We start from the raw sequence: 19,864 nt of genomic DNA on the forward strand, positions 1-19,864 counted from the left end.
TTCTTTAAAAAAATTTTGTTAGTTTAATTAACAAAATTTAATTTTTTAAAATATAATTAAATTTTAATAATTTTTAATTATGGAGAATTAGAATAACACCTCACCTTTTGAGAAGGGTTTGCTTTCGAGAGTCTTTAATAAAACAAGTAGTCTGACTTTCACATGAGATAGAGATTGAAAGAATATCGGTGCCCCGATACGATTAATTGGTTTGTGCGCTTCTTTTATAACTCCGGTTTCAGAGTTCAAAATCGTAGAACGTGAGAAATGCCTACTAGAACTTCATTCTATCCATTGTATGGATTAGGGGTAAGCTTACTTATGAATAAACAAGAATTTCGGGATAGAATTTCACGAGATATAGCATGCCTATAGCACTAGGTAACGCGTGCCGACTAATGAAACAAAACTATGGCGCCAGCTAAACAAGCTCCGTGAACTCCACATACTCTTGTACAATCAAAAAAAGGGATTGGTTTCAGGTGAAAATCAAATCCGTCACATTTTTTTAAGTCTTTTCACTGTATCCCTCTAATGGGTAATTAAATTTTAATATTATTTGGTATAAATGATATAATACTACTAATTTATCGAAATTGCCTATACAACAGTATAAGGTATAGATAAAAAAAAATATTAAGGTACAATTATCTTTGTTGAATTTTTTACTATATATTATTTTGTATTTGATTGTATTTGAATAATTAATTTACAAAGATGGATTATGAGATGTATAAAAAAAAGTAACTTAGTTTTAGAATTTACCCTATTTTAAATATATTTGATTTTCATAATAAAAGTTTATCATGTTTAAAATAGAGTCTAAGGTGGGAAATTGGATGAAATGACCCCCCAAATAAGGCTATTTGCATCCGTGGTAATGTTTAATAATTTTTGATCTGATGACCACTTATTTTTTTTTTGACGATTTTACCCTTTTCGCGTAACGCGAAGGGAGTTCGCGTTTCGCGAAGTGAAACAGTCTTGATATATATACTCAAATTTTTTCATTTCTCTCATTTTCTTTCTCTCTCCTCCTTTCTTTCCTCCGGATTTTGTCGCCGGCGGCGTAAACTCCGGCGACTTCGACTATTATGAATGAAATCTACAAGATAAGAAACCTAATCCCCGAATCTATGTTTGTATAACAGATTTATGTTCTTATTTGTATTTCTTAATGAAACCCTAACCCTAAATATGTTCTTTTTGGTGATATTTGTTCATATTGAATCATATTTGTTCATATTGGGTTATATTTGTTCATATATGTTCATATTTGTTCATATATTGGTTTATTAGTTCATATTGGTTCATCTTATTGATTGTTCTTTTGGCTGTGATGATATTTGCAGATGATATCGTTTCTGCTAGTTACTTAACGAAGCGTTAAGTACTTAGCGAAGCGTTAAGTACTTAACGAAGCGTTAAGTACTTAACGCTTCGTTAAATACTTAACGCTTCGTTAAGTACTTAACGCTTCGGCACGCGCGCGTAGGAAGACGAAGAGGCGCGCGTATATGCACGCGCCATACCATATATTTTAAAAAATAAAACATTTGGACATTCATTTGTTTCCCTCTTCTATCCTCTCGATTCCTCTCTCTCTACAACCGTCTCACTGAAGAACACATTGACAAGGCCGATCTTCCCGTCCCCCTCGTGTCCTCCCTCTCTATCATTTATTCCCCATAAATCTCAGGTTAGTTTTATTTTGGTTGTTGCATGTCTTTTTTTGGTTATGGGTTTTCATATTTGCATGTTTAGTTTTAGGGTTTTGGCTGTTTCAGTTTATTTGGTTAGGTTTAGCGTTTAATGTTTGTTTCTGGTTATTGATTATTGCATTATATTTGCATGTTTGTTTCTGGTTGTTGGTTATTGTTTCTGGTTTAGGGATTCGCGAAGTACTTAACGCTTCGCTAAGTACTTAACGCTTCGTTAAGTACTTAACGCTTCGCTAAGTACTTAACGCTTCGTTAAGTACTTAACGCTTCGTTAAGTACTTAACGCTTCGTTAAGTACTTAACGTTTGATGTGGTCTATGTATATGATCTTACATTTTTGTTGTTGTTCCTTTTGTAGATGGCAGAAACCACCGTTCCTGATTTCCCTGGACGGATTTCTTGGAAAAGCGCCCTCTGCCTTAAAAAGATTGTAACGAAGTTTGAGGAAATGGATCTTGTGGAGAAGGTGTACAATACCCAATTCCGATATATAGTCTCTGCCCCAGTGTTGCAGTTCTCAGGAACTATTGTACATCACATGTTGCTTAGGAGGGTAACCTCAACCTCCAAGGAGATTACTTTCAATATCAATGGGCAAGAACTTGTGTTTGGTATGAAAGAGTACGCCTTGGTGACGGGCCTAAACTTCGGAAGGTTTCCTGAGGTGAACGAAGAAGAATGCCGAGGTTGTCCACCTCTGTTGGTAAAATATTTTAAAGGGAAGTCGAGTGTAGTAATGCAAGACTTGGAGACTGCTTTTTTGAGATGTAGAGATAAGGAAGATGCCTGGAAGATGGGGCTGGTATGCTTGATTTGCCTGTACCTATTTTCATTTGACCCAAGGAGGGTGGTATTTGCCAAAATCCTCCACATGGTCGAAGACGAGGAAAGTTTCCTCCGATTTCCTTGGGGGAAAGTGACCTTTAGAGCCACCCTCAAGGGTTTGAACAAGAACATGAGACATCTCAGTCACACATATTATAAGAAGAAGAAGAAGAGTACTACTGATCCTTATGCTCCTTTTGCTTATAACATTTATGGGTTTGCACTGGCATTTCAAGTGTGGACATATGAGGCCATCAAAGGTTTTGTTCCTAAATTTGCTAGAAAGAATGAGCTTAATGATCCTCTACGCCCAAGGTTGTTAGTCTATCATTCCAACAGGAAGAACACCTTGATCGAGATAAAGACTGCCCTGGAGACAACGGATCTGACTGAGATGGAAGAGTCCTCCATGGAGAAGAGGTTATACAGTGGTGAGGACTTTGAACAAATAGATGAGTCAACTGATGAATTTTTTGAGGGATTTACAGAAGGGAAGTTAGTGAAGGAGGATTATGATGATGAAGAGGAGGGAAGTGAACCTGAGGATGAACATGAAGAACCTACTTCCAAACCAAACACCCGGAAGAGAAAGGCTGCGCTTAATCTCAAAGAAGCCGTAAATCTGAAGAGGAAGCTTGCTTATGAATCTAGTCCTGCCCACATTCCTAGCCCTCCATCCGCTACTAGTCCTGGATTACCTCCAACATCTTCTGTTGGATGTAAATGTGAAGAGCTGAAAGAGGAGGTAAAAGCGCTGAAGGAGGAACTCATCAAAGAGGTGAAGGAGGAGCTCAAAGAGATGAAAACAGCTTACGAAGAAACTCAAACAAATCACAAGGCTTATATGAAAAAGTTGGTTGTTAGTATGTGCGAACAGTTATTAGCCAAATCCAACCAAAGGATGGCCACGTTAATTGTCAAATTAGATAGTATGGAGGAGGAGAGGAAGAAGAAGAAGAAGAAGAGCAAATTGGAAAAGAAGGGCAAGACTGAGGTAAGATGAAGATACTTATCGCTTCGTTAAGTACTTAACGAAGCGATAAGTACTTAACGCTTCGTTAAGTACTTAACGCTTCGTTAAGTACTTAACGCTTCGTTAAGTACTTATCGCTTCGTTAAGTACTTATCGCTTCGTTAAGTACTTAACGCTTCGTTAAGTACTTAACGCTTCGTTAAGTAATTATCTTTTGTTGTTCTTAACTAACCACACTGTTGTTTTATTTTTGCAGGAAGGGAATGTGGAGGAGATGAAGACGAATGAGATGGAGATGAAGGATGGGAAGGTGGAGGAGGAGAGTGAGAAGGTGGAGGATATAACTGAAGTAAGTTTTACTTAGCGAAGTCATATGTTTCGGGAAGTAAACGCTGACCACACTGTTATTCTATTTTTGCAGGATGGGAAGGTGGAGGAGATGATGAGAACGATGATGATGACTTCCAATTATACAACACTCCACCTAAAGGAGTAGTTCCCAAAAAAAGAGTGAGGAAGCAGAAGAAAGATGAAGACTACACCAACCCTTCTTTGTCAAAACAGCCAAAGACGAATGATCCATTAACTATCAATCCCCTTCAAAAATTTGATGATGAGTTGTTGGTTCAATTACAGAATTGGTTGAAAGATGAAGCTACCAATGATGAGACAAAGACTGTGTTTACTTGCGAAGCACGAAAGAAGTTGTTTGTTAGAGTTCTAACAAAGTCCACATGGCTTAAAGATCCTGTAAGTCTTGCATTTCATATTAATTCTTTAACTTATGAATAAGGTTTTTGATATATGCTGCCTTTTGTAGGAAATCGACGCAGTGTGCCACTTGTTGCGCAAAAGGATTGAGCAATATCCCAAGACATATAAACATTGTAAAGTATCAATAGGGGATTGCTTATTAGCAGATATGATGAGGCGAGAGTACCCGAACTATAAACAAGATCCTGAAAATTTTCCAATATCAGACGTCTTTTCTCAGTACTTCTGGGGAGCGCCTCATAGACATATGCCAGAATGGCCACACGTAGACGATATTTACGTGCCTTTGAACATTGGCAACAAGCATTGGGTACTGTGCGTCGTTCGTGTACAAGATAATCACATTGACGTTTATGACTGCGACTCGAGTATTTATAGGAATCTCGATCCATACATGAGACCTTTGTGTGAGATGTTTCCACGAATATATGCAATGGGAGCCAGTGATGCTGAGCTAAAACGGTATCCTAATTTCAATTTCCAGAAACTGACATATAAAAGGTTGCCACACCCAGCCAAAAATGCAGTCGCCAAATATGGGGAAGTCCCTAGAGCAGATGAAAGTGGGGATTGTGGTGTATTTATGCTTATGCACATGGAATACTTGACTGCTGGTTTAGGTGTAGAGAAGGTGACTTCCAATGAAATGGAGTTTTTTCGACAAAAGATGGCGGTCCGGTTATTTCATCAAATTACAGAACCTTAGTTTGTATTGTAATGGTTTATTGATTTTTGGATAGAACTTGAATTGTGCTTATGTATTCTGAACTTGTATTACTTTTTGGGTAGAACTTCAACTTAAGTTACATTTCATGTTAAAATATTTTTAGTTTTAATGTAGTCTGGTTTGTTGGTAGTCTGATATTTTAAAAACCAAAGAATTGAACATATAAATCAATGTACCAAGTAACTAACTTAAACTCACTTAAACCCAGTTTTACTTAACGAAGCGCTTAACGAAGCGTTAAGTACTTAGCGAAGCGTTAAGTACTTAGCGAAGCGTTAAGTACTTAACAAAGCGTTAAGTACTTAACGAAGCGTTAAGTACTTAGCGAAGCGTTAAGTGCTCCTACAGTAAGCAGATAAACTAGATACAACATACAGATTACAACATATCCGAGTTCAACTTATCCGAGTACAACTTATCCAAAACATAATACAACATATCCAAAACATAATACAAATTATCCAAAACATAATACAACTTATCCAAAACACTTATACAACTTATCCCAATCCCAATCAATCTAAAGGCTCATATTGTTGAGATGATGGCTCGTGCTGTTGAGAAGATGAGTCATGATGCTTAGATGATGATGCTTTTGCAGTAGATGGAGCAGGCATGACTGCTTTGCATGTGGCCCTATTATGTCCTAGTCCACCACATGAGGTGCATCGTCTCGGAGCCTTACGTACCTCACCTTGAGATGACCTACGCTTTGTTTGTGGACGCCCTTTCTTAACCTTCACGGGTGGTTTTAGACATACTCGTTCCTTGATCATTTCGGGAATATCCCAATCGTCTTCATCACCAGCAGGGTAACATGTCTCCGCATATGCATTCATCCAAGATTCAGTTGTGTAATATCTGTAAGAATGGAAAATAAAACGATTAAACAATTGGTTAAATAGATTGAACATGTGAGCTGAATAATACCTTGAACAAAAGTCATAACAAACCAAATTGCGGTGACGGGCAGCAGCCATTGCATGAGTACAAGGAAGACCAGAAACTTCAAATACCCTACAAGTGCAGTTCATGTCTTTCAAATTGACTTTAAAATGAGACTGATTGTCATGCACATAAAACTCGAATCGGTTAAGCGATGATACTGTATAGAATCTAGCCTTCTCGAATCCCTCACGTAACCACTTTTCATATGTTGGAGATAACACTTCTCGGTGGTTGGACGCTCTTTCTCTTCTCTCATTAAACCAACCTTGTATTGTCACTCTTAAATACTCCGCCATTGAGGAAATGGGGTACTTTCTGGCTTCCCTGCTCTGACTATTAAAACTCTCAGCATAATTGCTTGTTAGTTGATTGTATCGCTTACCGGGGAAAAATGCTCTACTCCATCTTTGAAATCCAATTTCTTCCAAATAGGCAGCAATCCTATTATCTTTAACCCTTATCTTGTCAAAAAAACGATTGAATTCGTGGACGGTGTACGCACGAGAAGCCATATCAAACTCCATATGACAATTATCAGTTTTGAATTTCGCGTTGATATTCATCTTTATGTGATATGTGCACGCACCGTGGTATGCTTCTGGAAAAACAGCACATAAGGCATTGGCGATGCTTGGGTGTCTATCGGATACGAAGACGAGATCATCAACTAATCCAATTGCTTCTCTCAATTTTTGCATAAAATAAGTCCAAGAGTTATTATTCTCTGAATCAACAACTCCGAATGCGACAGGATATAATTGTTCATTAGCATCTAATGCAATAGCCACCAATAGTTGACCTCCCACCTTGTGCTTAAGAAAACTGGCATCAACACACAATACGGGACGACAAAATGCTTTGAAACCCCTAATAGAGAGGCCTAGGGACATGAACATATACTTGAAGTGCCCGAACTCGTCTGTTTGGATGTCTGTTATGGTACCAGGATTATGCTTCTCCAACATGTATAAGTATGAGGGTAATTTTTCATATGAATCCTCAACCGTTCCTCGCACCGCCACTAATGCCATTTCCCTAGCCCTCCAAGCCTTATTATAAGTCAAATTTACCCCATAAGTTGCCTGCATGTCTTCAATTATTTTCTTAGGCAAGTGATTATGGTGATGGTCCATATACTTACTCTTCACGCACTGCCCAATAACCCATGCTGGTGTTTGCATTTTTTTCTCTGGCCTAGATAGAACTGAGCATGAGTGTTGTTGGTCGAATTTCCGGATCTCAAACATCTCAGATAATTTACCTTTCACGGCACGCAATCTCCATTTGCATTTCTCATCCAAACATTTCACATACCAAAGATGTTTTCTTGACTTCTCCACCTTGAATTCAAAATGATTAGCCATCGCATATTTATATAGCATCAGTTGTAGTTCTTTTTTATTTTCAAAGAAGGCACCGACTTCCAATACAGTTTCAGTAGTTAACGCCAACGCAAATGAGGGGTCTGTCGGTGATATGTCTGTCGGTGATATGTCTGTCGGTGATATGTCTGTGGGTGATATGTCTGTCGATGGTGTACCAAATGATGACCTTCTTGCACTACTTGGTGTACCAAATGATGATCTTCTTGCACTAGTAGGTGTACCCGTTGATGCTCTTCTCGCACTATGCGGTGTAGGTAACGATGCATGCAAGTCCTGAGTAAGTGGGATGTGAGGCAAAGAGTTATCTCCGGCTTCATTACTTTCAACAAAGACCTCCGAGGGTAAAGCTTCTGGTACAATTTTCTGAGTAAATTGTGGGAGAATACTTTCTTGAGTTGGGTAGGTAAGTAGTGGTATCTTTTCTTTAGTAAATTGTGACTTCTCTACTACAGACACAAACAATGGTGACACAGTTCTACCCAAAATCAAGCGTGATAAATATATGTTCAGATCCTCATCATCTTCAATAAAAACGGGTTTAGGATTTGTGATATTCGGAATATCATACTTCACTTGCAGCACTAAATCATAGGTAGATTTCTGCACTTGAAGTCTTTCATGGAGTTTATCAATTAATTCAGCATAACGAGTACTTTGGGGTAAATCCAATGTTTTGATTGAAGAGGCATCAAAAAACCATATTCCATTAGCATCAACTTTCCACTCTCCATTATAGAAAACGAAAACTTCGGCTGCAAGATAAATTGGAAACGGGATAATTAATACTGTGAAATGGAAACCCTTCGCGAAACGGGAAGTACTTAGCGAAACGGGAAGTACTTAGCGAAACGGGAAGTACTTAGCGAAACGGGAAGTACTTAGCGAAACGGGAAGTATCATCAGATGAAACCCTAAACAACGCAGTGATTCGAAAATGCATAAATGAACAACAATAAACTTGAAATACATAAACTTACCAATTGTTACAGTGCTTGTGCTCGTCGTGGAGCTCATTGAGTGCCGCCGTTGAACTCCGTCGCCGGCGAGATTAGAGAGAAGGAGGAGAAAAGAGGAAGGGAAGAGAGAGAAGAAGAAGAAAAGAAATGAAAAAAGATGGCCGGATTTTATTATATAGTAAGGGTATTCTGGACTTTTCACAGAGTCTCACTTCGCGAAACGCGAAGTCCCTTCGCGTTACGCGAAAAGGGTAATTTCGTCCAAAAAAAATTAAGTGGTCACCAGATCAATTTCAATTATCTGGTGACCACGGATGCAAATAGCCTTATTTGTAGGGTCATTTCATCCAATTTCCCGTCTAAGGTTTGAGTGAAGAGAGGGAGAGCCATCGAATTGCAGAAAACTGTCTAAGAAATGGATAAGTTCTACGAGTTCAACTGAACGCCAAGACCTTCAATTTCATCAGTCGACGCCATGGCTGGGATCACCAGCACCTTCACTTGCAGACCTCTTCTATCCAGATCCAATCACTTTCCTACGCCGCAATCTACTCTCTCCTCACTTCAATCCAACCAATGTCACCTTCTCTCCTCTTCGCTCTCCAACTCTAACATCTCAGTTCGCTCCTCCTCTACCTTTTCCATCTCCGCGCGCTATGGCGGAAGAGGCGCCCCTTCTCAGTCACGTGCTCCTTCTCGTGCCAGCGACTACGACGAAGCTCTTGATATATCATCAATCAGGTTTTCCTTCGCGATTCTCATATATTTATCATCAATTCTGTTTGACGTTGTATTTGAAATTAGTAATTAGTTCTATTATCTAACGAATTAGGTCGGATACTGTGAGACTGATTGATGAGCAACAGAATATGGTAATGTTTTGTGTTCTTGTATAAGCAATTGCATCATCATCATCATGCGATCTGAATACTCGTTCTTATAGGTTGGATTGTTAACAAAAAGAGAAGCTATTAAAATGGCTGAAGATGCTGAACTTGACCTGGTATGCTTGTTAGGTCATCACTGGAAAAGAGGATTCATTAATTGAGTTCAATTTAGCATTTTGATTCCATTTTCATTTGTATCTTCTTCCATTTCTGCAGGTAATACTGTCACCAGAAGCTGATCCGCCTGTTGTTAGAATAATGGATTACAAGTGCGTATTTCCTTTTCCTGTTTTCTTCTTTGAGTAGATTGAATAATGATATCATTGTGCCATTGCTGGCTGCATAAGTTGCTTCAGTGGTTAGCTATTCATATAGTGTGTGATACTCTGAATCGAACAAATTATGGAGATTCCATCATAGAAGTAAAGGGTTTGATATGCACCTCATGGTCCTTATGGACACAAGCTAATACTGTATTGGAAGAACATATTCAAACTTTGATTTCGTGTTAAATAGAATACTTATATATTGTGATTGTTGAATGCAGTTTAATACATTGTTTTTCATTACAGCAAATATAAATATGAACAGCAAAGGAAGAAAAAAGCACAGCAGAAGAAAAGTGCTGGTGAAGTTATATTCCATCTTCTTCTTTTTTCTTTCTATTTTCTTAAGTTCAAGCAAAAAAATGAAGATAAATTTTGTATTGGCAGCTGGGCGCATGGATCTGAAGGAGCTAAAAATGGGGTGAGTATAGAAAAACTGTTGTAAAAATTACTACTTATTTTAGATACTAAAACACTTAGATTTCATCTCGACAGTTATAACATTGACGATCATGATTATACTGTGCGTCTAAAAGCTGCACAGAAGTTTCTGAAAGACGGGGACAAGGTATGTTTCAAAATCTTCAAGACAATCTTTCGCTAAAAGAAAATAAAGAAAGTAAATTGATCTTGCATGCAGGTTAAGGTGGTTGTAAACTTAAAAGGTCGTGAAAATGAGTTCAGAAATAACGCGATTGAGCTCCTGAGGCGGTTCCAGAATGATGTGGGCGAGGTATTGATTGATTGATTGTTGTAGAATGTGCAGGTGATTAATTCTCATTGAATTCTTTTACACTTTGCAGCAAGGGGCGGAGGAAGCAAAGGGTTTCAGGGACAGAAACATGTTCATAATTTTGGTCCCAAACAAAATAGTTGCCCAGAAAAGTCAAGAACAGCAGCCACCAAAGAAAAAAGAGGATTCTGCAACAACAACAACAACAACAAGCCCAGTGTCGACTGGCGTTTGAATCTAAGGTTGCGGTTTTGAAGGTAGAACATTTAACAATTGGGTAATTTATTGTTTCTGTATAATAGAGATGTTGATCTTTAACAATGAAATAGCGCCTTTAAATTAAATCCGAATTTGTACCATTTCCTTTGGTACTGATCATTGAGAACTGGCAACTATATATCTTAATTGACTGGAATTGGAGATAAATAAATAGACTTAGAATGAGTTTAGATTGTTCTAGATTGGTTCGTTGGAAAGCTTAGCTTAGCTTAGAGGCAATGGACGCTGCAACAGACTTTACCATCCATAACGCTGACAGAATTAGGTATGAGAGGGATAGAGAGAGGCTCATTCTATATAATAAGAAGTCTCCAATTTCAACTGCATACAAATTAATCTCTCTCCGAATCCACCATGGAAGCCGGCGCCGGACTTGTCGCCGGTTCTCACAATCGGAATGAGCTCGTCGTCATACATGGCCACGAAGAGGTATTTCATACATACATACATAATCGTCATAATCTCTCCATCTTTTTAATATTTTTAATCACAAAATATCCTTTTAATTTAAATAAACTGGTTCATAAGTCAAAAACATGATACACATAATCAACGATAAATTTAAATAAAAACAAAATTATAAAATTGGAATATAACAATATTTTCTAATTATCAAATATTTCGGTTTTATGCATTCAATCGTTTTCAAATAATCTACTTACTCTCAAACAAAATAATAATAATAATAATAATAATAATAATAATAATAATTAATAATAAATAATAAGACTACTTATAATTTTTTTATGTTATGTATTTGGGTTAAAATTATAATTTAGTCATGATAATTTTGAGAAAATATAGAATATTTTTAATAAAAATATTTAAAAGGGTATTAATATATAAGAATAAAATAAAGTATAATAATTTAAAATATAATATTTTAATTTTTTTAATAAATTAAGTAACGTGATAAAGGAGATTGAGAATAAAAATGTTATTTGAATTATTTAAATAACTCAAACTAAAACAAGGCTTAATTCTAACCAAATTATTTAATTAGAAATCTTAATTTTTATTTTAATTTTTTTTTATTACACTATTATTTTTATTAATTTTTTATATTAAATTTAAATAAAAAATATATAATAATTTAAATTATTTTTTAAAATAATTTAAGATTAAATAAATAAAAAAATATAATAATAATAATTGATAATAATTTTGAAGAAATAAATTTTATTTTAATTAAAATATTTTAAAATATTAATATATCATAATAAAATAAAATTTTAAAATAAAAAATATTTTATAATTTTGATTAACGAATTTACTTAAGTTGTACCAAAATTCTTTAATCAAAATCATAAAATAATTCTATTTTAAAATTTTATTTTATTATGATATATATATATATATATATAATTTTGATTATTTAAATAATTTAATTTTTGGAATGTAGTTGAATTAAAAGTTTAACATTATTCTGTTAGTTCTTTTTTATTTATTTAAAGGAAATTGTTAGTGCTAATTTTGAGAAAATGGGATTTTTTTTTGATAAAATTATTAAAAGATAGTAATATATGATAAAATAAATATATATTTTTTAAATAAAAAATATTTTAATTAATGAATTATCTAAATTATAATTAGAATAATATTTGTTTAAGATGAATTTTTGAAAAAATATATATATATTACTAATTAAGTTTAATTGTTAAAATATAATATATATATATATATTTAAAAAATTTATAATATATTTTTTATATATATAAAAAGATTATATTAAAGTGATTTATATATAATTTTTTAATTTTTTAAATAAATTAGATGTATAATTCTTTTGATAAATGAAGAAAGTGATAATCTAACCGTCTTTTCTCACACCTGAATGAAAAAACTCACCAAATGAAACCGCTTAATCCCAATTTGAATGTTCTTCTTCTTCTGAATTTGGGGAGCAGGCAAAGCCATTGAAAGACTTGAATGGAAAAGTGTGCGAAATATGTAGTGATGAAATAGGGCTTACGATCGACGGAGATCTGTTTGTAGCGTGCAATGAGTGTGGTTTTCCGGTCTGCCGTCCTTGCTATGAGTACGAACGCCGAGAAGGAAGCCAACTTTGCCCCCAATGCAAAACCCGATTCAAGCGCCTCAAAGGTATCCTACATATTCATCTTTCTTGCTTCTCTAGATAAATACACACTACACATAACACACTCATGCTGACACTTTACTGTATGTAAAAGGGAGCCCTAGGGTTGAGGGAGATGACGATGAAGAAGACCTGGACGATATTGAACACGAATTCAACACTGATGCTTCCCAGAAGCATAAGAATAATCAAGATATTGCAGAGTCAATGCTTCATGGCAAAATGAGCTATGGAAGAGGCCATGATAATCAAAATGATATCACTGGTCCTGTAAGCAATTCTCCTTATTATTATTATTAATCATATCATATGCAATTTTTTCTAGTTTAAGTAGAGAAATAATATTAGTCTGATTTAGCAAAATCATCTTTTTCAGGTCAGTTGTGAATTTCCAATATCAACTAGTTGTTATAATCATGGAGATCACATCTTATCTTCTTCTTCTTCCATACACAAACGAGTCTACCCATATCAAACTTCTGAACCTGGTATCTCTTTAAATATCATTCATATGATGATGATGATGATGATGATGATCTTCTGTATGAGATATTGAAGTTCTCACGATCTTCTTGTTCCTGTTTTGTCTTACAGGAAGTGCCAGATGGGATGAAATGAAAGAGGGTGGCTGGAAAGACAGGATGGATGACGACGACTGGAAAAGGAAACAAGGCGACGAATCGGCTGACCCTGATATTGACATGTATGATCAAATTACACTTTCTTTTTATGAATATGTTTTGAAAACTAATTGTGAGTTTCCAGCTTTGATTTGATGTTGGCATGCTGTGATGATGTTTTAATGTTGTCATCACTTGGTTTGTATTGGTTTTAACTAATTGCAGGCTAGATGAAGCAAGACAGCCTCTGTCGAGAAAAGTACCAATTGCATCGAGCAAGATAAATCCTTATCGAATGGTGATTGTAGCCCGGCTAGTCATTTTGGCATTCTTTCTTCGCTATAGAATCTTGAATCCGGTTCATGATGCTATCGGTCTATGGCTAACTTCCATCATCTGTGAGATCTGGTTTGCCTTCTCGTGGATACTCGATCAGTTCCCAAAATGGTTCCCCATTGATCGCGAGACTTATCTTGATCGCCTTTCTTTCAGGTACACCATCAATCATTCTACATATTGCTGCAGATATAACATGATATAATAATAATAATGATGTTATTCATGTTGCAGGTTCGAGAGGGAAGGTGAACCGAACATGCTAATTCCGGTTGATATATTTGTCAGCACGGTTGATCCATTGAAGGAACCTCCTCTCGTTACAGCCAATACTGTCTTATCAATTCTAGCAATGGATTATCCCGTCGAAAAGATCTCATGTTACATCTCTGATGATGGTGCTTCAATGATCACTTTTGAAGCATTATCTGAAACTGCAGAATTTTCCAGAAAATGGGTTCCCTTCTGCAAGAAATTTCAGATTGAGCCACGCGCTCCCGAGATGTACTTTTCCTTAAAGATAGATTATCTCAAGGACAAAGTCCAGCCTACGTTCGTCCAGGAACGTCGAGCAATGAAGGTCAGTTCTTGTTATATGTCCTTGTTTAGCTATAACGAAGAAAATGAGGCTTAGCGACAGTTTTCAGTCGTTAATGCTTCAATTTTTAAGCAGAAGAGATGAGTGGTAGAAAAGGGAGAAGGAAATTAAATCTAAACTCCAAAGTAACACAAAAACTTTACATTAATAAAGCAAAGATGCATCAAAGATGAATCATCAACATTGATTTCAGCTCTTATGATCTGTCTTGATTTGACCTTTTTGTTTCATTTTTCTATTGTAATGGTTATATGGTTTTCAATGTGTATGCAAAACAGAGAGAGTACGAAGAGTTTAAGGTTCGGGTTAATGCAATTGTAGCGAAAACCTCAAAGGTCCCTGCAGAAGGATGGATCATGCAAGATGGAACACCATGGCCAGGAAACAACACTAAGGATCATCCAGGCATGATTCAAGTCTTTTTAGGTCAAAGTGGTGGCCTTGATGCAGTAGGAAACGAGCTTCCAAGACTCGTATACGTTTCTCGTGAGAAGAGGCCCGGTTTTCAACACCACAAGAAAGCTGGCGCCATGAATTCTTTGGTAAAGACATTAGTCTTCCATTTTTTTTCTTTTAACTAATTTAACTGTCTACCAATTCTAAAATATTGCAGATCAGAGTATCGGGAGTTCTTACCAACGCTCCCTTCATGCTGAACTTGGATTGCGATCATTACATTAACAATAGTAAAGCCGTCCGCGAATCCATGTGTTTCTTGATGGATGCACAAACCGGAAGGAAGGTTTGTTACGTTCAGTTTCCTCAGAGGTTTGACGGCATTGACAGACACGATCGTTACGCCAACAGGAACACAGTCTTCTTCGATGTAAGTTAAGAAAAAACAGACAGAACCGTGGCAGTGATTTATATGATAAAATATATAAAGAATTTTTATGTTTTGAACAGATAAACATGAAAGGTCTGGATGGGATTCAAGGGCCTGTATATGTAGGAACTGGATGTGTTTTTCGACGACAGGCTTTGTACGGGTACGATCCTCCAAAGGGTAAAAAACGTCCGAAAATGGCAAGTTGCGGATGCTGTCCGTGTTTCGGACGAAGAAAGCTTCCCAATTATTCGGAAAACGGCGCAACCGAGGATGACACACTGATGTCACATATGACTTTCGAGAAGAAGTTCGGACAGTCTTCAATCTTCGTGACCTCGACTTTAATGACCGATGGCGGCGTTCCTCCTTCGTCGAGCCCAGCTGCCTTGCTTAAAGAAGCGATTCATGTAATAAGCTGCGGTTATGAAGATAAAACAGAATGGGGGATTGAATTAGGATGGATCTACGGATCGATTACAGAGGATATCCTTACGGGTTTCAAAATGCATTGCCGAGGCTGGAGATCAATATACTGCATGCCGAAGTTAGCAGCGTTTAAAGGGTCGGCTCCTATAAATCTGTCCGATCGTTTAAACCAGGTCCTTCGGTGGGCTCTTGGGTCAGTGGAGATCTTCTTCAGTCGTCATAGCCCGGTTTGGTATGGGCACAAGGGCGGGAATCTTAAGTGGCTCGAACGGTTAGCGTATATTAACACGACGGTTTATCCATTCACCTCAATTCCGTTGCTAGCTTATTGTACTCTACCCGCAATCTGTTTGCTGACAGACAAATTCATCATGCCGGAGATAAGCACTTTGGCTAGTCTCTTCTTCATCGCTCTGTTCATCTCTATCTTCACGACTGGGATTCTGGAGCTGAGATGGAGCGGAGTGAGCATCGAGGAATGGTGGAGGAACGAGCAGTTTTGGGTTATTGGCGGGGTTTCTGCTCATTTGTTCGCGGTTATTCAAGGTTTACTTAAGATATTGGCGGGGATAGATACAAATTTCACTGTTACTTCTAAATCTTCGGGGGAAGATGAGGAGTTTGGCGAGCTGTATGAGTTCAGATGGACGACGCTTTTGATTCCTCCGACGACAATCTTGATTATAAATATGGTTGGAGTGGTGGCGGGAGTGTCGGATGCGATTAATAACGGGTACGAGTCATGGGGGCCGTTGTTTGGGAAGCTGTTCTTTGCGTTTTGGGTGATTGTTCATCTTTATCCTTTCTTGAAAGGTTTAATGGGAAGGCAAAACAGGACTCCTACTATTGTGATTATTTGGTCAGTTCTTTTGGCATCTGTTTTTTCACTATTATGGGTTAGAATTGATCCTTTTGTTATGAAGACTAAAGGTCCCACTGTAAAGCAATGCGGCATCAATTGCTGAACAAACCCCGAGTCGATAACACCCCAAGTTCAAGTCACGACATGATATCGGGTAGTCGGGTCGGGAGCTGGATAAAGTTAGTTTTAAGGTTTGGTTTCTAAGTGAACAATTTTATGTAATTTGGTGCAATATAACCCAATATGAGATAGGGTGATAGTTGAGTTTTTTTTTTAACCCTAAATTCACCTCTGTTTTATGAGGCAGGCTTTGTTCTACCATGAAATTGATTAAAATAAAATACAAGCTTTTGTTCTATTTCCAATCTTGATCAGATTTCTTAATATATAAATAATTATAGATGATAGAATGATAAATTCTCACTAGTTAATAATTATTTATTATATAATATTTTCATGTTATTTGTTAGAATTATTAAATTTAATTATCAGTAAGTATGTATAACTTTATATTTTAAATTTGTAAATGGAGAAGATATACCTACAATTTAAATTAGTCTAAATTCACCCAAAATAATTATTAGTTTATCCTTTTTAAATTATTATTTTTTTTGACAATCACAATCATTTTTTTAATAATTATTAAAATAAAAATAATTTTATTTTAATTTGGTAAATAATGTGATTGAATTGAATAAAAACATAGATCTCTTTATTAGAAAAACAACATTATTCAAATAGTCAATAAAGATGTCTCTATTATTCGATTCCATCAAGAACAACCAACATGTCAGTGACCAAACAAAGAAACAGTTATGATTTGCCTCTTAATTTGTCATATAAAACAATCAAGAATCGACTGCTTGGTTTGATTCTGGCTTGACAATCACCTGCCCTAAAGTTGGCAAAGTTTTTCCTTCCAAGAAAGACTTAAAGAGAGTGAGAGCTTGTTTAGGTTTATGAAGTGGCACTTCATGGCCAGCTCCTCTTACTGAAACAAAAGTCAGTCCTTCATACTCTTGAACCCATCCTGCCACCTGTCCATCGTCGTACCAAGCATGCCAAGAACTCGTAGTCGTAAGATTCAAAGAATCAATCGAATAACGAGTCGATGTGATAGGAATTACAGCATCTGTATCGCCACTGTCAAAGTACATAAACACATGTTAATTATCTACATTCATTCGAATAATTTATATTTATAAACAAAAAAAACACACACCTGAATATCCAAATACGAAGTCCAGAAGGTATAAGTTCGCGATATATATCAAGAACTGATATGGGTGAATCATTCCAATTAGTATTTATTACATCACTGAAACATCATCATCATTATCAGAATTAGGTAAACCAAGTATCATTAGACACAAATTTACGAGGAAATTTTACCTGCAGGTATCCCATGTCGAGACGTGTTGACGGGCAACATGAAGCGCATTTTGAACTTCAGGTTGGTTAAAGTATACAACTGAATGTTTCTCTGTACAAGGATCATATGTCCTACTAACATGACCAAGAATCTACAAGATTATAAGAAAATCAGCTGATTTTAGAATAAAATAACATAAAACATCTTCAACTTACATTCCATTTTTTTAACATGCGGTTGGAGAAAGTATAATTGGCAGTGCATGCAGGAGTGAAGATGCTATATGGATCAATGTTTCCCATTTCTTGATAAGCAACTTCCATTGCATTATTACAATCTTCTGGTGCGTGTATGAAAGGCTGGCCATCACAATGAAGATTCAATAGTTTGTATGTTTGATCCGAAATCAAACCAGATGCCCACATGAACTGAAAAACTCCCAAATAGTCATGATGATCATCGGTTAAAGCATTTCCCACCTGTGTTATGTACATATCCCACATTTCAGATCATCCTAACAAAAGAAAAGAAAAGTGATTGAGCACAAATTAACTAGTAATTAGCTCAACCAACCATGTAACCCTTTAAGTTGATTATATTTTCTCCAGTAGCTGAATTGTGGTTTACAATAGCTTGACTAAGTTGAGGAACATAATGTCCTGTTCGACAAAAGAAAAAAAATGGGGAAAATGTTCATAAAACCGACATAATGATTCTATATCTGAATCAAGATTTACCTGCATAACTCTCTCCCATAATGTAGAATTCGCGTCCCTTATACTGAGGAAACCGTTCCATCCATTTCACAAAAAACTCAAGGGAGTCTTGAGCTGATGAAACAAATAACTTAAACACGTAAAAATAGGTTGCAAATATTGTTGACAAGAAAGAAATAGATAAGAATGTATAATACCAGTCCTTTTGTCTCCACTTGTAAGCAAATCAGATGAAGTGTTTGAATACGAAAAGCCAACTCCAGCAGGGGAATCAAGAAACAACAAATTGGCAACTGCAAATGTGTTTAATGTTTTGGACATGAAATCAATCAAAAAAGAACTATACATATCCAGCTTTTGGAAATCCCACAATTCTTACCTTGATTCCAAGAATATGGATTCAAGTAAAGTGTCTTTCCATCTTTCTCAACATGAAAAGGTCCAATCTCTTCAGCCATCCCATAAGCAATTGAAGAACATCCCGGCCCTAAATTATGTCAATTTTGAAACATCAAAAACAGCACAACTAGTAATAATGAATTCAGATCGGAGGCATAAAAACAAACATGGGTGATATTTGAAAAGGGTTGAAAGTGAGATTCTGATTTCTGACCTCCATTGAGCCAAAGCACCAAAGGCTTGGAAGAAGGATCTTCAACAGCTTCAGTTAGCCAATAGAACAGAGCCCTACCTGATTCTTCGTTGACTGTAATATAACCAGAATACTGTGCGAATTCAACGTCGAAGTTTTGACCTGGAAGATAGGTTATCCTGTCTAACTTTTGCTGTTCTTGAAGTGTGTCCGAGAATGAAGAAATTGTGCTGAAATTGATTGTGCAAAAGAGGAAAAACACAATCCCCCACCTCGGATTTGACATCTTTTTTCCTAAATTGTGAATCGGGATAAAGTTTAGGATTGATGAAATGTTTATATAAAAGAGAAGTGAGTGGGTGGACGGTTAAATGAACATCCTTTTTTACAGGAGATAAGATGATGATGGTAAGTGCTGAGCACACCCTTTCGCTGGGAAGGTTCATGGTTGTCTTTTGATGGCAGAAAACTTTCATTTTTGTTTGGCGTGGAGTGAAAGAAAATCACAACTCTTTGACAAAACTGTTAAAATATTTTTGTAAGATAAGAATTTGATGTAATGAATTATGTAGAAAATTATGAGGTGATATATCGTTGGACGGTGGACAAAAATAAAATTTTTGTTTTCTTCTATTATATTTATTAAGTTCAATAAACGTGACACTAAATTTTTTTATTTTTTTATAGTAAATTTAATAAATTTAATTTTCATTTAAAACGTTTTTAAATTAGAGTGGATCTAATCTTATTTTTTTTTTTAATAATATAAATAAACAGTGAATAATAAAATAATATTTAATTAAAGTTACCCAACTATCTATTTTTAAGTATTATTTAAATTGTTTGTTGATATTTAAATTATATTGAGATTTAAAAAAAAA

General features: G+C 36.0%; 4 protein-coding genes across 4 annotated transcripts; 3 read left to right on the top strand and 1 right to left on the bottom strand.

Moving 5' to 3' along the window:
- The first annotated feature begins 267 nt into the window (after positions 1-267).
- Positions 268-5,060, top strand: LOC124916040. Its single transcript, XM_047456774.1, has 6 exons — positions 268-309; positions 2,080-2,250; positions 3,052-3,540; positions 4,156-4,269; positions 4,340-4,924; positions 5,034-5,060. Exons 1-6 carry the CDS (start codon positions 268-270, stop codon positions 5,058-5,060), a joined length of 1,428 nt encoding a protein of 475 aa, XP_047312730.1.
- Positions 5,061-8,672: 3,612 nt separating this feature from the next.
- Positions 8,673-10,665, top strand: LOC124913947 (translation initiation factor IF3-4, chloroplastic-like). The gene is made up of 9 exons (XM_047454391.1): positions 8,673-9,050; positions 9,142-9,181; positions 9,253-9,312; positions 9,413-9,465; positions 9,769-9,824; positions 9,910-9,943; positions 10,018-10,090; positions 10,163-10,255; positions 10,326-10,665. The coding sequence occupies exons 1-9, from the start codon at positions 8,785-8,787 to the stop codon at positions 10,488-10,490; spliced, it is 840 nt and encodes a 279-aa protein (XP_047310347.1). The 5' UTR covers positions 8,673-8,784; the 3' UTR covers positions 10,491-10,665.
- Positions 10,666-10,769: 104 nt separating this feature from the next.
- LOC124913945 (cellulose synthase A catalytic subunit 7 [UDP-forming]-like) lies at positions 10,770-16,661 on the top strand. Its single transcript, XM_047454390.1, has 10 exons — positions 10,770-10,963; positions 12,442-12,637; positions 12,727-12,902; positions 13,009-13,120; positions 13,227-13,335; positions 13,478-13,744; positions 13,823-14,168; positions 14,465-14,728; positions 14,800-15,012; positions 15,093-16,661. Exons 1-10 carry the CDS (start codon positions 10,889-10,891, stop codon positions 16,404-16,406), a joined length of 3,072 nt encoding a protein of 1,023 aa, XP_047310346.1. The 5' UTR covers positions 10,770-10,888; the 3' UTR covers positions 16,407-16,661.
- Positions 16,662-17,035: 374 nt separating this feature from the next.
- Positions 17,036-19,377, bottom strand: LOC124914810 (serine carboxypeptidase II-2). Its single transcript, XM_047455418.1, has 9 exons — positions 19,005-19,377; positions 18,771-18,878; positions 18,589-18,684; positions 18,413-18,505; positions 18,249-18,334; positions 17,891-18,154; positions 17,696-17,826; positions 17,526-17,621; positions 17,036-17,446 (listed from the first exon to the last, which is right to left on the bottom strand). The coding sequence occupies exons 1-9, from the start codon at positions 19,267-19,269 to the stop codon at positions 17,152-17,154; spliced, it is 1,434 nt and encodes a 477-aa protein (XP_047311374.1). The 5' UTR covers positions 19,270-19,377; the 3' UTR covers positions 17,036-17,151.
- Positions 19,378-19,864: the final 487 nt, after the last annotated feature.

This window comes from Impatiens glandulifera, chromosome 9 (genome assembly GCF_907164915.1).
Source record: "Impatiens glandulifera chromosome 9, dImpGla2.1, whole genome shotgun sequence".
NCBI lineage: Eukaryota > Viridiplantae > Streptophyta > Magnoliopsida > Ericales > Balsaminaceae > Impatiens > Impatiens glandulifera.